Consider the following 17,182-nt stretch of genomic DNA (forward strand, 5'->3'; position numbering starts at 1 on the left):
AACAAAATGTTGTCAAATAACAGTGAAAAAGACTTGATCACAAAAGAATTTTTTGATACCCAAAGAAAGCTGGAAAAAGTCAATGAAAGAAGACGAATCCTAATTGCACAAGAAAGCGAGAATCAAATGGTGGAAAAAGAGCTTGAACTTCTAGACAACGATGCAGTTATTTACAAACTAATAGGAAGCGTTATGATTAAGCAGTCCTTAGATGAAGCGAAAAGTACAGTGTCCAAAAGACTTGAGTATATTACAGCTGAAATTGATAGTGTAAATAAAACATTTGACAGTCTCAAAAACACACTTGTTGAAAAGTCTAATCAGGTAGGTTTTCAGCGAAACTCCTCTAGCATTAATTCCTCACTTTTAATAAATTAGTTGCAAAAAATCCAAAAATAATAATAACCTATATATAACCTCAATGATATTGTTGAAAAGTGCATTAAAACACCCAAAAATCAATACTTCAGTTATTTTCATTGCTCTCAGTCGTCATACTCTAATACAATCGACTGTGGGTTGTGGTTTAGAAAGGGCGTATCTCTACATTTAGTCATTTTTGGACTCGGACGGAAACACCCTAGAACAATATGAGGAAAAATATAACGGCAATAAAGACAACGACAATCCCGGCCCGCATACAAACTGTTTCTAATTGCATTTGTCGCGATTCGGTCTTTAAATTCTTATATTAAACTAAATCTATTCTGACAAATGTTTTTGACTCTTTTCCCCAATTTACATCTGTTTTCACCTAAGATCTCAAAAGTTAAACCAGAGCAACTCAGGTTTCTGGCAACCACATATACAAGAACTAGTCAGTCAAGGTAAAAACGCATTCAGACACGATCTCAAATCGCATAAGACTCAAAATGCACAGAAATATACAAGGTCTCTATCTGCATCAAACTTTTGCATAAACAATTCCTAAATTAGTTGCATCTTAAAATTATTTTAAATTTGTCCGGTGGATAAATAAAGAGGGGCGGGCGGGCTCCAGAGGACTACTCTACCATACTTGTACATAACACTAAACATAAAATTTTGAAAATAAATAATTGGCGCCGCCGCTGCCCTGAATGTAAATTAATCAGCTAACGTTTAACTGAATACTCTGATAACAGGTTTAAAGAATAGAAATTTGTTTCGTCATTAGTTACACACACAGCGGAATATATACTTCTTACTAGGTTTTCTTAACATAGTTTTTCAAGTTTTTAGATGAGGTTGAATTCTATGATATTTTTTGAGGTATAATATCGCTCATTTAACATAGTGAGTGCATGTTATAAGTACACCTGACGACAAATAACAGAGAGTCCACTATATTTATGTCACTATACGTAAATGTATGGAGTCGAGCGTTTTTTAGTAAAAGATGTATGCAATACTTGAGTTGCCACTATCAGTATTGATATTTATTTCATTTCTCCTTTCAGTAGGTTCAGCAGTTTTCTCAGGTTTAACATTGGGAATGATGACTCAGGATTTATTGTATTTAAAAGTAGCATCGGTGTCAAGTGACAAGGAGAAAAAGTGGAGCGGATACTACGCAAAAAAACTGCTGCCTTTGAGATTGGATGGCAATTTGCTTTTAGTTACTTTGCTGTTTGGTAATGTAACGGTTAATACCGGTCTCTCTATCTTAATTTCTGAACTAACTTCTGGTTGGCTAGGCTTCACTGTTTCGACGATACTTATATTGATATTAGGTGAGATTATACCGCAAGCTATATGTTCAAGATACGGACTTTACATAGGTGGATTTTTTTCTCCGTTTATTAGATTAATACAAGTAACACTTTATCCAATACTGAGGCCTATTTCTTTTGTACTAGATAAAGTTGTTGGAAAAAACAGCGAAAAATTGTACAACAAAGAAGAACTTTTAACTTTGCTCGAATATCATTCCATGAAAGGCGTTATAACTGCTAACGAACTCAAGTTGATAAACAGAATATTGTTCTCGCAGTGCAACCTATCCAATATAGTGTCCTCAATAAATGAATTCCCAACAGTAAACGTTAATTCAAACGTAGATTACTCCACTCTTAATTGGTATGTAAATAATGGCATAACAAGAGTTTATGTTTTGGACAATGAACATCGTTTAGATAATAATTGTGCAAAATGCGACAACATTAACTGTAGTGATTGTTTTTGCGATTCTAATCATCATTCTCACGCTATTCAGACGCAAAATAGAGTCTCCAACTTTTACACGAATAACTTAACTCATTACCCAAACCAAAATTGTTTTCCTGTTAGACATGATGTGATTGTCCTCGAAATGAGCAGTAATAAAATGAACTCTGAGACAGAAGACAGTAATTTTTCCGGGGAAATTCTTATTCATTCACCAAATACAGATGACACCTGCGACTCCGAGGGTCATATGTGTAGCTCAGACCGTAAACAAAAATTCAATGGCAGTACCATAATTGGTTATATAAATTTATCAGAATTAATATCTAGAGAAAAAAATGATGTTTCATTTCAAATTTCAAATATCGTAAATACAAAATGTTTCAGAAGACTGACCAGTATTGTGATATCTGCGGATACAATGGGCCTTCTAATTGAAAATGGTAATTTACCTATAATTGAAAATATTTCAAATATCAAAGATAAGTTACTTTGTATAGAAAGCAGAACGCGTGTACAAACTTTGTTGAGTGTTTTATGTCAATACAACCTTGATCAAAAGGACGTTATTTTTGTATATTCTCACCAAAATGAAGGAAGTAAAATTTCCTATGACGGTGTAATTACGCAAAGAGAAGTTTTTAATCACCTGTTTTTGTGAACAGCAAATACATATAAATATTGTATTATATTCCTGAATTTAAGTCGAAATGAAAGTTATTTTTACCATTAAATATTTTTCCGTTAATCATGTATAATTTGAATAAGTTTTTAATAATATTACATGCGCTTACATGCAAGTCCACTTAAGCAAAATTAATTTTTTTATTAGTATTATTAAATTGATTAAATGTTCTAGTTTCGCAAACTCGTCTCAAATTTTCTGATAATTTTGACTGTAAACAACGTTTATTCAGCTTGGTTTATAAAGACGATCTCACTATATTTACGTTATCAGGAGACACTAAAATTAATTTAAACCAACTATCTATATTCGCTATTTAAGAGACATTTAGATGAAGCAGTAAAACTTCAAGACGAGATTCATAGAAAGGGTTTAAAAATGTGTAAATATTAAAGGACACCTCTGTCTCGTCATTGTCTCTTAACTTGTTTAAAAAAAAAGACGTTTGAAGTCATCAATTTGCGTTTTTTGTGTGTTATTTACTTAGAATGAGTGATACCCACTTAAATGTGAATGTAAAAGCAAGTTTACACGTGTTTTTGTAATATTCATCTATCGCACTTTCTGATCTCCTAACTGATTTCTAAAATTAATATCAGATTACACATTTGTAATTACCATTTAAATCGTTCTCTCGCATTTACAGATTAAATTAAAATTCGTATACGGACATGGCCAGTTATTGATGTAGAATCAGAGGAATAGATAAATAAATAATATACATGTAAATTTACTATATAGAGGTTAGTTATATAAAAAACCGAATAAAATGTCCATTCCAAATAAAAATCCAATAAAGAATTAATATATAAAGTCATATATTTATTACATGTGTAACCAAACTAATTAATATTATGGTTACTATCAGTGAACTTCATTTTGACATTTTAAATATAACAATAGATAAATATCAATAATGCCAAAGTTTTCATGAACGATCTCACCAATTATAAAAGGAAAAAGATAACTAAAGAAACAAGAAATGTTAAATTAGTCCAATTATTTAATTATCATATTTCTGTATTGACCCCATTTTACAAAATTATGCATATATTTCAATAGGTATTAATTAAGCGACAAATAATCATTGTCCCAATGTTGGAAATGCTCTTGTGTCAGAAACATCAGGAGCCTCCCTTTTCCCGTGAAGTTTATTTGCGTTGTAGTTCCTTTGTTGAGCTCTTCCTCTTCTTTGGTGTTCACCTGACCCGTTCCCTCCTCTTCTGCTTCCATTAAAGGAGCCTCTTCCTCCATATTTGTCTACAAATTCAAAATAATTGAATATTCCCTTGTCATTTTTGTTTGTTGGATTGCTTTTATAAGCACGATCCCTGTTTTTACCAAATCTCTGATTAATGTCGTCGTCATCACGAACATAAGCCGTTAATCCTTCTTTTATTAGATCTTTATGTGTAGTGTTTGCCGTTACTTTCTCAGTTGCTGGTGTTTCCAGTTTTTTAGAGTCTAAAATTTTCATATATTCCTCATAACTTATCTTGTACTCCCTTTCCTGCTTATTATCACCATTATTTCCTTCAACGTCTGTGCTATTGTCTATATTACCATAGCCTTCTTCTCCCTTTTCAAGTTCCTTCTCACCTTCTTCAACAGATTCGTTGCGTTTTGAGGCTCGGTGACCCTTTCCGGAAGCATCCCTTCTATCAAATGTTCTTCCATGATTACTTTTAAAACCACCTCTACCACCTCTATGTATAGTGCCACCCCTTCTTGAACCCTCTTTGTAACCAGGTTTGGAATCCAAATTTAAACCTGCATTCGCTCCTTCATTAGCCAAAGATTCGTTCTTTGGGTATATTAAAGAAGATGGATTTTCTTTTGCACTAGATGTGTTTCTTTCTTGTTTTTTCTCTATTTCTATTTCGTCTTCATCACTGTTGCTTAACGCTGCAAACTTATTGCTTGTATTCACCGTGTAAACAGTTCGCATTTTCAAGATGTATGCAGCTCAAAATAATATTAAGTATTATATATTAATACTTAGTTTGCATATAAGCGACTATATATTATGTATTCTTATATTAAATACCTTTAGCTTGCTACTGAAGTACTAGATAACAACAATAAACTCAGAAAATAGGATATACCTAATCCTTGTTCAACAAACTGCCCTCCTTTATATCGTCTATTTCAAATTTTTTGACAATACTGACTAATTCACTTTTACTGCAAAAAAAAATGGAATTTTAATCTTGTCTGCAGTAGACGCCTATATTTTTTTGGGGTAATTTACTTTTGTCATAAATCCCGCCTAAATATAATCATCTATACTTTAATATTGCCTAGGGTTTCAGTAAAATGAGGAAAGGAATAAATGAAAGGGTAATACAAAGGTAAGATGATCACAATCGAATAGTGTTATCTATGTCTAGGTATTAATAAGTAATGTAACTTATCTTCCACATATATATTCGGGATGATCATAAAAACAATCAATTAAAACTCTACATGTATTTTTTAGACATAAATAGCATATAACAATGCAACAAATCTGGAAACTAGAATTATTGCACCAAGAAAAGGTAATGTGGGGAATCCTGTAAAAAAAAATACTACACGTATGCACACACTTAAATAAACCTAGGCACTTTAATTCAATCAAAAAAAATGAACAAAGTAGCTTGATTTTAACAGGTAAGTACGCAACACAGGTATTTAATTAGAATAAATAATAAGGTTGCATTATTTAGTCAATATCCGCATTAAATTATATATTTTAATTTAGCCATTTTTAAATTTATCCTCTTCTCAATACTGCATTTTTTCTTGTCGAACACTAAAATGAATATGGGGTTGAAACAGGAGTGAAATAAGAATATATGATTAATAGAACAGTAGTAATTGCATTAAATACATATTATTATATAGATTAATATATCTAAACCCAAGTTAATAAGTAAGCAAAACACACTAATTAAAGTTGAATGTTTACATTTCCTATATTGTTGCCTTGAATTCCAGTTCCGTCAATGGCGGAATGAATTGAGTCATTCATTCTATTATTTGAGAAATCAGTAGCCTCAACATTCATACTAGCGTCTCCTATTTCATCTTTATTTGTTTGCTCAGATCTATTGCTGTTTGCAGAACCGTTGTTGAAAGACGAAGAATTTGAATTATTAATTATAAGTGAAGAGTTTTTATAACCACCATATTTAAATACAGGAACCTCGTTGTGATATGGATCCCAACCAACTGGATGGTTGTAGTTGCAAATAGAATTGTAACAAGCAAGCCCAAATCTACAGGGAACTGAAGGATGAATATAAAAACAAGCAGGACCATAAGAACACAAAGGCCAGGCTTTGCAGGCTTCACTTGGGTGAATATAAAAGCAGTTATCACCTTTGTCACAATTTGGCCAATTTTTGCATCTAATCTTAACTTTATTTGCCATTTGATGTGTTGTTACAGAAGACGTATTTCCAATTCCTGAACAAGACATTGACAAGGGAAACGTTCCAGGTCCAGAAAAAGTGTTTGTTCTCATGTAAGGTGTATTTCTATAGTTAACTCTTGTTTGTTTACTATGATTTCCAGTATAAATCAAAGGCCCTGTAGAAAAATCTTGATTTGAGGAGGAATTAGCCATAGAATAATGTTGTCCCCTTCCCAAATCACCCTTAACTGATGTTTGAAAAGGAAATTGTTTTTGTTTTCCAATTCCAATTTTCGAATTAGCTGAATTCGACTCCCCACTCTTAATAGCATTAGAAATCGCGATGTCCAGAGAATCATTGTTTTGGTCATTGTTATATTTAACACGTCTGTTATTAATTGCATTTCCTTGTATTGATGAATCCCCAAATGAAGACTTTTCTGAATTTGTAACTCTAACATTCACGTTGCTTGACTTTCCAACATTATCCAAAGGCCTTCCTGCGCCTGCATTAGTTTGCCTTTTGACGTCATTAATACTATTTACCAACTGAGAAACCCACTCCCCAAATTGGACAGCTTCGTCAGACAAGAATTCTCTAAGCTCATTTGTAATATGCTCCTTGGTCTGATTATGATTGATCATGTGACAGATATAATCAGTTAATACAGAAACATCATCGTCCCCAAATATTTCTTGCAATTTTTGTGTTATTTTATGCCTTATATCCTGAGTAACAATTTCACCCAAAGCCAAGCCACTACCGTTCATTTTGCTCGTTTATTTCTGCAAACGGCTCTTTAAGCAGTTAACTCTTGACTTAATTATGAGGCTTACACTAAACCTCGTATATAACAATATCTTTAGAACATACTTCTATTTATTAGCGCCATTAAAAGGTTTACAGACTGGTATTAAGTGTCATTTCTGGAGTTGGCGCCTTTCCAGGAATGTAATCAAAGTGTGTCTGCAAGTACAACACAAAGTTACTCGACACAAACAAAAATATTTTATTTTATTTAACAAAGTCAATTTCGTTTATATTGGTTGTCCAGTTATGTATGACTTAAATGTGTGTATTTGTGTTCAATTCGGCCCCTCACTTTAAATGTTTAAAACATATAGAGCTATAATTACTTGATTAACGTTTGCATGCTTAGTTGAACCAGATGAGAACAGCACCTGTTAAACAACATTGACACAAAAATGGGATTGAGACATTCTAGATTAAACACTAACAGAAAGTTGATTTTAAAAATCCCACATCAAAATCCCGTATCTAGTATTAACTATAGTGGGAATACGCTTTACGTGGGAACTTATAACGGTTTTATATATAAATTAAAACTAAATGGTCGAGACTATTTTGAAAAGTGTGAATTTTTGGTTAACCCCCCTTATCCAATTAGATACATAAATGTGACTTCAAAAGAAAATGATTCAAGTCTGTGCAAAAAAAACGATAATTGTTTTAATGAATTTTCAGTGTTAGAAAACAACGTAAACTATGAGTTTAAATGTAAAAGTGAAGTTGAACTTCTTTTGGGAGCATCATTTAAATCAAAAATTAATTCATTCAAGGAACAGAATTCTCCTATTGTTCCTATAATGGATGACTTTTCAATCTCGCAAGAGGCACATTGTCAGATTACAGAGGTTAGATCTAATATATTTGTTGGAGAAAAAAATAAATCAATAAGAAATTACAACACTAAAGACAATTCTGATAGTGTTGGAGAATTAAAAAAATCAGAGTTAAGAAAAGATAATTTAAATGAGTCACTTCCTCTGTTCCTAATTTCGTCCGTAGTTAATTCGTATTTGGGTTTTAGTTTTAAAAAGGAAAATGAAATTTGTGAAGAAATTGCACTGAGACCATGCAATTATTTTATTCCAGATAAAGAGCTCGTTATATTAGATTACGATCACGTTCTTAACCAGCTTCTAATTGTAGAAAGGTCACCGGACAGACTTGATTATTACAATCTATGTTCGCTTCAAATATTTGACCTAAATAGCACTGAATTTGGAATTAAAGGTGGGGAAATCAGCCCTTTGTTAAATAAACCACTAAAGTATTTGTTAAATTTTCCAAACAAACCACACTTTCTGGTAAACAGAAATATAATAAGTGAGCTGACATTTAATTCTTCAACTGAGTACAAAAGGACCAATAATGATAAAATTCAATATAAATACAACTACTCAACTGTCTTTTTAATGTCGAATTTTAACAAAAAAAAGCTACTCAAGTATAAATCCATATATAATGTTTCAAACGCTAAATTTTGGAATCAAAATTCAATTATTATATTGATATCAAATCATCTAATTGCTAAAGTCTCTGTTTCCTATATAACTTCTAACACCGGCAATTGCATTAACAATTGTGATTACATTACGTATTCCAAGAACAACTTTATTGTTAAGTCGCCAGACAACAACTATACTGCCGTTTCAACTAGCAACTCAGATTATCTGGTTGCCTTAACCGAGAAAAGCAGACTCATAATTTACAGCAAAAAGGGAGAAATTATATACAATATATATAATATCATACCACAAAGGTACCAATTTAAGTGGGTTTGGCCCGTGAACATTTTCGTTTCCAAGAGTGGTCACGTTGTATTCAATGCCTTTAATGGCATTTATTGTGTTAGATGCAAGATTTTATCATCTAATCACAAAACCGTATGAGAAAGACCAATCAAAATTTAAAGGAAATCTTTTAATCGAATCTTAGCAAACCGCATAATTACGATTAAATTTTGCTCTCATAACTAACACTGCAAATGCAACATTCATATTGACTTGTCCTGTAAAAATTAGCTTTACACTAAATTCAATACATCATGACAAACTATTTTATTTGAACCATTTTTGCTATTACGAATTTTTGGATCTCAGCTTTTGCCGCTTCTTTTCACTAGTATGAATGAAATTCGATATTGTGATGGCACCGCACAAAGATATGGCGCCTACAACTTGTCTCGTCTTGAGACAATTATTTATTAATATATAAGTTGAGTGATTAATTGTAAATTATCTGTTTTTTATTGGGCGAGATAAATTAAAAAGTTAGCATGAAATAATAAATAGTCTACTTATTTAAAGTATAATTAAATTAAATATATCCATAAAAAATTAATGTCAAAATAAGGGTCAATATAGCGCGTAGGAAGACGAATAAAGGCAGGTTTCGATTTTCCTTAATTGATATTAATATAAAAAGAGTATCATCGTTCTTCTAGTCCTTAGTTATTCGTAGAACGCGTTTGAAAATTTATTCATTCGGATACTTGACAAAGGAAAGTATTTACTCAAAAAATGACGTTATTTACTCGTTTCGTGGAACCAGGTCGTCTATGCAGAATTCAGTATGGTCCAGACGCCGGAAAAATGTGTTTCATTGTTGACATTATTAACACAAACCGTGTTTTAATAGACGGTCCAACTACTGAGGTTTCTCGTCAAAGTATTCCATTAAAGAGATTATGTTTGACGGACTTCAAGGCAAAAATTCCACGTGGTGCCAGAACAGGTACTGTAAAGAAAATATTGGAAAAAGATACAAGCATTCAAAGTTTTAACAGTACTTCGTACGGAAAAAAATGGTAAGTTTTAATTTAACGATATTGCTGTTTTAAAGGATGACATGTTATGCCGTAAAAAGGCGAAAAATAATAGTTAGTATATAACTGGAATTGAGGAAAGTACCAACACCATTGAATAACTGGAGTTATATTATATGGTGCCTTTCGATATAGTGCTCCGTTTTTATTTGAAATTACACTTAAAGAGAGCATGATGTATAATACCAAAATAAGTCTCGTTCGTCTTAATTATTGTAATCCCAATATGTTAATTAACAAGCGGTGATTACTTTATATTATGATGAATACTCATATTATCTGATCTCTTTATGTATACTTTAAGATTGTCTCCCATTTTCAATCAAATACACTATTTCTGTCACTGAAAAGCACAGAATCAACTAGAGTACAAAGGAGATACTTAATATTTTGGTGTTTGCATTTGCTTACAGAACTGCTGGTGTGTTCGCGTTTTGTTTGCGTCAAACAAACCTGATACAAACAGTAACCTGAAAAGCTCAAAACTAGTTTTAACATCAAGTAGATGTAAGATACACAAATGCTTTTTCTAGAAGCTCTTATAATAGGGTTAAAGCAAACAGAATGATACAACACCAAAAAAATAGCAACTTACTAGTATTGGCAAATGCGAAGCATTCACATCTATTGCGAATTCGCACTTGTTTGTTGCCATTTCCATACTTTATCTGAGGAATACAAAACAACAAAACAATCCAAATTTAATTTGCATATATGTTATCTAAACAGCAACGTCACCTTTAAGTTTAAACTAACTTTTTTTTTAGTGCTGCAAAAATATTCAAGGCAAATATGACAGACTTCCAACGTCATGCTTTACTAGTTGCACGTAAGAAAAGACAGTTCTTAGTTAATGAATTACTCAGGAAGACCAGCAAAAAATGAACGAAAATATCTGCTTTTATTTAATATAGTTGAGAATAAAACAAACATTTATTTTCTCTAGATAATTCCTTCTTTTTTACCCTCTGCTTCTCTCCCTATTTTTTGTCATACTTTATGGGTTCATTCCCACTGCATCCAGTGCGAAGGCAACTTTAGCGGAGTCAAACTTGTTTTCCTTTTTAGTATGAGGTCATGGCTGGCATTTTGTGTGCACAAAATACATGCATTTGGAGCATGAGATGCCGGTATAGGTACAAAAAAAAAATAAAAGAGCGCCTAGTGCAGGCTTCAAACGGAGCTATGCGAATAAATTAAAAACAGTAATGTTATATGTGGCAGAGTGACACTCGTTTTGAAAAAGCCAGATCAAAACTTTCGGGAGAGCTCCTCATTAAATTGAGATTTGCTTGTTAAAATGGGTAACATATTAAGTGGCTCTAGGAGCAACGCAGAAAATCACCCAATAAGAGAACAAAGAACAATAGTAGTGGATAGAAGCAATCAAGAATACATACTAAGCAATGTTTCTGAAGGCAGATACTTGCCAAACGGCGAATTCTATAACCAGGACAGGAGATTTATCAATATAAAAAAATCAAGAGCAATACAAAATCTTTGTCATATAAATGGGCGAACAATATGCTACTTTCCTACAGAAAATAAGTTGGTATTTGAATATGACTGCATTAAGGATTCAGTTTTAAAAATATACAATAATGAAACTTTAACTTTGGACGAAAATATAGTTTTGAGTACCAACCCCATTTACGAAAAAGAAGTACTTAAGTCGCTGAGGGAAAATATATCATTGAATTTAAGGGACGTAAAGCTTTCAGAAGAATTTGTATTGGAAATAAAACCTGTTTCTGTCGAAAACTGTAGGCAAAAGGCTAAAAAATCAGTTATGTCCCAACAAAGCAAAGGATCTATTAACGAACAGGATAAGGCTCATTTACAAGGTTATAATAATCTAGATTCAGACCACACAACACAACTGACCTTTTGCAAACGACTTAATGAATCTGAGTTAAACAGAACTGAATCCAACAAAAACAAAGTGGGGATTAGAAGACAATGTGTTATATATAAAGGAAGGGCTTTTGAAATTCAGAATGTTTATGGTTTATCTTGCAGTTCAAGAGAATGTTCAAATTCACAACTATCCCAAGACAAAAAGAATAACCAAGGTGAACATGAGTCAGAATTATGTGTTGTTTGTCTGACAAATAACAGGGAAACAATACTTTTGCCCTGCAGACATGCATGTCTTTGTTCCGATTGCAGCAAGATACTACTTAAAAAAGCACACGACTGTCCGATATGCAGAAATCAAATACACAGCATTGTAAATATACAAGGAAATAAATAAGTTCGTATTTTAATACTGACTAATTATAGGTGTGTAGCTACTTTTAACACTATTCAATTTAAGAGCTACAAGCGAGTTTTTTCAACAATTTACGCGATATATATAAGCTCTAGTTTTAAATAGTTAAACTGATTTTTCTATCATCACTATAATTAACAAAAATAGCAATAATACATTAGAACAAATTTGTTTTTCTCATAATACGAATGAATTCTTCTTGATTTATTTCCCCATCGCCGTCTCTATCTGCCTCGTCGATCATTTCTTGTATTTCTTCATCAGAAATATTTTCTCCCAATTCTTTTGCTACTCTTTTTAAGTTTTTGAACGAAATTTTCCCTGTTCCGTCATCATCAAATAACTTAAACGCCTTAATTATTTCTTCTCTTGGATCTCTTTGAAGTATTTTTGTTTCAACCAAATCGTAAAATTCGTTATAGCTCACCATGCCATTATTAGATTCCAAATTTGAACTTAATTTCTTTAGTTCCTCCTTCTTAGGTTCGAATCCCAAAGCTCTCATTGCGACTTTGACTTCTTTTATATCAATGTAACCTATTGAATCCCCATCAAACAATTCAAAAGCTTCTTTTATTTCCAACTTTTGTTGTTCGGATAGTTCCGTTCTTTTTGATATTGAATTCGTGTTATGAACGCCGCTTCCCACTCCACTCATCACAGCACCCAAATTGCTATTGCTTCCTCCAATCCCAAAACTCAAACCACCCACATTTCCTATGCCTACAGATGAGCTAGATGCGGGACGTGACCTCGTGCTTTTCATGCTTGCATCACAGGAATTCTAAAAGAGTTAAATGCCTACTCTCCTCCTTTTTCCTGCAGCTCTCACAGTTGATTGGTCCTATTAACCTGCAGTTTAAGGAAAATCAAATTTCGCTCTTTCAAATGGGGTCTGCAGGTATAGATTATTGACACTTTAAACTGGTACTATTGTTGCTATTATTTCCCGTCTATTCACAAATATACGTTATCCCTCTTTATTCAGGAGAAACAACTTCAACCGAATAAACCCGTAAAATTTTGATAAATATATAAAATTCCGTTTAAAGTAAGATCGAATAAACTGTTCGGAACTAATATAAAAAAAAAATAGACAACCCACAAATTTTTTCGTATATTTTTATTACTCTAATTAAATCACTATAGCTTTTGGCGCCATTAAAAGTGTAAATGCATGTTTGTGTAATTAGATAATAAAGAGGCATATTAGGTTTTCAAATGAAAAGGGGCAAAGTATAGTATTTGATTTGACAAATATGGACTTTGTTTCCAGAAAACGTTCCTTTTGATTTGTTTAACGCCCAAAACAAGTGTGAATGGTTATGCGTTGTTTATTATACATATTGCATGTTTGATATTGGCGTTAAAGTTGTATTTTGGGATGAATAGTGAGAATTTAAGTATTTGTGACAGAGAAAACTAAGAGGCGAATTTACAAGATTTATACACTTAAATAAACTTCAAGATTATAAGTAAACAATAAAAACACTATTGTTCCTTTTCGTTGGGAGTTTGTAAATTTTCATTTACCTCTTTTTCATTGAGATTTGTTGTATTTAGAGATAAACTTAGTTTTGTATTGTCTGTTTCTTTGATGATATCATTTTTATTATCGTCATGACTATGAATGACTTGATTCTCATCAACTTGTTTTTCATTAGTTTTTTCTTGATCATATTCGAGCAAACACAAAGTAGCGTCATCTTCGTTTTCCTGACTTTCAAGCAAAGCTATTTCATAACCTAATACAGAATTAGTTTGACTTTTGAACTGACTAGACAAATTTTCAAAAATCTTAGTAATGCTATCGGGGTAATCCTGGACATTGCTGCTAATGTAATCAGAATTGTTGGCGTCGTTATTTGATTTTGTTCCGTGTTCATTTTTGCCTTCAGTATTTAAAAAATTAACACTATTATTAATTGAAAACTCACAATTTCTTAATTCATAAAGCTTTTCTCTCAATTCACCCCTTTTGAATTTTCTGCTTAGTATCAATTCCTTCCTGCACTCATCCATTCTTTTAAGTTCGTTATTGTAGTTCCTTTTTATTCTATCTATCTTCTCGATAAACTCTTTCTCTTGATTCAAAATATTCAAATAGTTTTCCTCTATCTGGGAAACTTCTTTTTCTAATACATTTATTGTTTGAGTAATCAACGATGCCTCTTTGAAATTACCATTTCTTATTTTCTCGGTTTTAGAATTCTTAGATATACGAATCTGTTCTTGTAATAGCTCCTTTTCCTCACCAATGTACCTTTTTGAATCCTGAATCTCCCTTACTTTATCAAAAACTATTTTTTCTTGCTTCTCTATTTTAGATAATTCCTCTTTTATTAGCGATAACACCTCTCTTTCTCTACTCAATTCTTGTTTGTACTCCATTTGTTTTTTCTGCAGTGGGTAAATGTAATTCTGCAGACTGTCCTCTATCCAACATATAATTACCGTTAAACTCGTCAATTCATCTTTGTATACCTTCTTCTTACTTTTGTATGACTCAATCCTTATCAATCTTTCACTCTCCTCCTTGTTTATCCTTACTTGCTCTTCAATCAATTCTTTTTCAACCTCTGAAAGCTCTTTTAATAGCCTATTTTTTACTTCCAATAAATAATTATACTTTTTGTATCTAACGTCATTATAATTATTATCAAATTCGTTGCCTTGTTTCGCTATCTCATTTTCAAATACACAGCTTTTTACATTGTTATCTACCTCCAATTCACCCTCCAATCTTTCCAATTTGCTCTGAATGTTCAAACCAAAGGTTTCCAATTTGCCTATCATGTTCGTAAAGTACTTTGATAATTCGTCTATATCATTGCTTAAGCGATAAATTAATGAACCTTCACTACAATCGTGAATGCTCATTTCAGACACCATTTCCAGCAGACATTTATCATTTATTATGTCAAAAATATCGATATTCTTATATCTGTATTCAACATTTACTATATTTGCTTCGCTGCTCTTTTCATAAGAAGCTTCTGACCCAGACCCAACCAAAAATGGACATGTATTTTCCTGTTTATCCTCATGGTCATTGTTGCCTAAATCGTCATTATTGAGGTCCCTTAACTTATTCTCGTTCTCACTCAACATTTCTGCGGAACATGTATCTCTGTTAGAATCATTTTCATTATCCTCCTTAAAACTTTTTCTAACAACGCTACTTCTTATTTGTGACTCGCTCTTTAAACACGCCTCACCAAGGTTATTTTGTTTTCTTTTAATTGTATTAAATTGCGAGTCTATTTTCTTTACTGAATTTCTGTTTGTATTTGAGACAGTCACACTTTCGGTTCTGTTTATTATTGATGGCCTTGAAAGGCCCTTACTTGCTGTATTAATGCTATTGTTTTCAATTACCCCCGGTCTTATCGCTTTCCTTGTCTTTTTTCTAACCACTGAAACCCCCACTCCAATTCCTGAATTTAAATTATTTATTGATGAATTAGAAAACCCAGAATCTAAAACATCTTCCTCATTCCTTTCTTCTGAATAAATAGTCATTGTCGCCTTTATATTTACTACACAAGCACTTGAGTAACTTAAATTGCAAAAATTACCCCTCCTAACGTATATTAAAGCCAATTTTTGTCAACTTTTTCGGTTTGAGTAAAATAACATTCAAGTATATTTCAAAAAAGCATAACTTGTTACACCAAAACAAAATGTTTCCCCCTGTTGTATTTAAAGTTATTACAGAATGTACAGTAACAACGCTGAATATAATCCCTCCTTCCTTTTACCTAAACTTGAATTCAACCCTTAATTTTCATAAGTGAAATATATATATATATATATATATATATATATATGTATTAATTCTATCCTTTTATTGTCTTTACTCTGACTTTTTATTTTATGTGGCCAATTAAATTGCTGCAAATCAAACACTTGTGAAGCAAAACGAGAATCTGTAAAAGAACCAAGTATTTAACAAATAAATCAACTACAAAAATCAGTAGCACTCAAATTAAAATATTAACAATACTTTAAATTTACTCTAATTATCTTTTCAATTAATTAAAAAGTAGTTGCAAACCAAAAAAAATACCCCGGTATTGGATAAATTTAAAATGACATGCACATGTCCCCCACATTGACCAAGCAGCGGAGAATGAAACTCTCAAACTGAGTTGATTCAGGAAGTGTCCGTAACGTCCGCTTCTGCTTCAGTGTTAAAAAGGAAAAGATAATCCAACCAAAACAGAGTAAGCAAGAGGCAGAGGATTGTAAAAAGGCGATATATAGACGAGACCTGGCCACAGCCGAACCTAGAGAAAGGGAATCTCAAAGCCCTGAGAGTCCAAATGAAACAAGGACGGCACGAACAATACGGGGACTTACATTTATAACAAACTTCAATAAAAGCGCACTAAGTCTAATGGCATTTATACGAGAAAGCAGACTAATGGCAATGAATGCATCTCATCCGAGCACCCAAAGCAGTAGCGGCGGCGCAGTAATGATCAAGATGGCGCGAAAGTCGTTTAAATGTAGAATGGCTCAAATTATTTGAAAGCAAAAGGTAGATACAAATCGGCAATTTGAGGAACGGATGAGTGAATGTATATGATAAAAGACGTAGTGCGTAAACCGTGTTCACTGAGCAACTCTAAAACAATATGGTGACTGAATTAAAGGATTAATGGAGAGAGTGGTTAATCCCAAATATAAATCTTAATCTACAAAGCAAACTCAGTTGAATACTGAATATAATAGCTGAATATCTTACTCATTTACCGACTGATATTTATTGGTATCATGGGAGAAAAACCTTAGTATACCCTATTCCGGCCTCCACTTGCCCACAGACCAAACGTTCTTTCTCTGCCACTAAATAGTTCGACTCCCAAGTCCTCTTCATAAATACATAAAATCCGCATTAACAACACAACCCCATAAATTGCCACGGTAAAATATCACTTGATTAACGAAGTAGAATAAAAGTAATTTTGTAGAAGGTAACGGTGCGTGATGCATGAAAGCATGTGGGTATTCTATTTACCAAGGAGGCTGAGTTTCATTAAATTAAG

The 17,182-nt window shown here is 32.5% G+C and overlaps 9 protein-coding genes across 9 annotated transcripts; 5 read left to right on the forward strand and 4 right to left on the reverse strand.

The window, feature by feature from the left end:
- Positions 1–6: 6 nt before the first annotated feature.
- FG386_002348 (uncharacterized protein) lies at positions 7–378 on the forward strand (the record flags this gene model as incomplete). The annotated part of the gene is made up of 1 exon (XM_067341710.1): positions 7–378. One exon carries the CDS (start codon positions 7–9, stop codon positions 376–378), a length of 372 nt encoding a protein of 123 aa, XP_067198989.1.
- Positions 379–1,378: 1,000 nt separating this feature from the next.
- Positions 1,379–2,806, forward strand: FG386_002349 (uncharacterized protein; the record flags this gene model as incomplete). The annotated part of the gene is made up of 1 exon (XM_067341711.1): positions 1,379–2,806. One exon carries the CDS (start codon positions 1,379–1,381, stop codon positions 2,804–2,806), a length of 1,428 nt encoding a protein of 475 aa, XP_067198990.1.
- A 1,108-nt stretch (positions 2,807–3,914) lies between these two features.
- Positions 3,915–4,778, reverse strand: FG386_002350 (uncharacterized protein; the record flags this gene model as incomplete). The annotated part of the gene is made up of 1 exon (XM_067341712.1): positions 3,915–4,778. One exon carries the CDS (start codon positions 4,776–4,778, stop codon positions 3,915–3,917), a length of 864 nt encoding a protein of 287 aa, XP_067198991.1.
- Positions 4,779–5,762: 984 nt separating this feature from the next.
- FG386_002351 (coronin binding protein) lies at positions 5,763–6,998 on the reverse strand (the record flags this gene model as incomplete). The annotated part of the gene is made up of 1 exon (XM_067341713.1): positions 5,763–6,998. One exon carries the CDS (start codon positions 6,996–6,998, stop codon positions 5,763–5,765), a length of 1,236 nt encoding a protein of 411 aa, XP_067198992.1.
- A 435-nt stretch (positions 6,999–7,433) lies between these two features.
- Positions 7,434–8,924, forward strand: FG386_002352 (uncharacterized protein; the record flags this gene model as incomplete). Its single annotated transcript, XM_067341714.1, has 1 exon — positions 7,434–8,924. The coding sequence occupies one exon, from the start codon at positions 7,434–7,436 to the stop codon at positions 8,922–8,924; it is 1,491 nt and encodes a 496-aa protein (XP_067198993.1).
- A 630-nt stretch (positions 8,925–9,554) lies between these two features.
- Positions 9,555–10,744, forward strand: FG386_002354 (uncharacterized protein; the record flags this gene model as incomplete). Its single annotated transcript, XM_067341716.1, has 2 exons — positions 9,555–9,841; positions 10,627–10,744. 2 exons carry the CDS (start codon positions 9,555–9,557, stop codon positions 10,742–10,744), a joined length of 405 nt encoding a protein of 134 aa, XP_067198995.1.
- Positions 10,745–11,159: 415 nt separating this feature from the next.
- Positions 11,160–12,113, forward strand: FG386_002355 (uncharacterized protein; the record flags this gene model as incomplete). Its single annotated transcript, XM_067341717.1, has 1 exon — positions 11,160–12,113. One exon carries the CDS (start codon positions 11,160–11,162, stop codon positions 12,111–12,113), a length of 954 nt encoding a protein of 317 aa, XP_067198996.1.
- A 175-nt stretch (positions 12,114–12,288) lies between these two features.
- On the reverse strand, positions 12,289–12,897 carry FG386_002356 (centrin; the record flags this gene model as incomplete). Its single annotated transcript, XM_067341718.1, has 1 exon — positions 12,289–12,897. One exon carries the CDS (start codon positions 12,895–12,897, stop codon positions 12,289–12,291), a length of 609 nt encoding a protein of 202 aa, XP_067198997.1.
- Positions 12,898–13,622: 725 nt separating this feature from the next.
- On the reverse strand, positions 13,623–15,653 carry FG386_002357 (myosin II heavy chain; the record flags this gene model as incomplete). The annotated part of the gene is made up of 1 exon (XM_067341719.1): positions 13,623–15,653. One exon carries the CDS (start codon positions 15,651–15,653, stop codon positions 13,623–13,625), a length of 2,031 nt encoding a protein of 676 aa, XP_067198998.1.
- Positions 15,654–17,182: the final 1,529 nt, after the last annotated feature.

This window comes from Cryptosporidium ryanae (genome assembly GCF_009792415.1).
Source record: "Cryptosporidium ryanae isolate 45019 chromosome Unknown contig_41, whole genome shotgun sequence".
NCBI lineage: Eukaryota > Apicomplexa > Conoidasida > Eucoccidiorida > Cryptosporidiidae > Cryptosporidium > Cryptosporidium ryanae.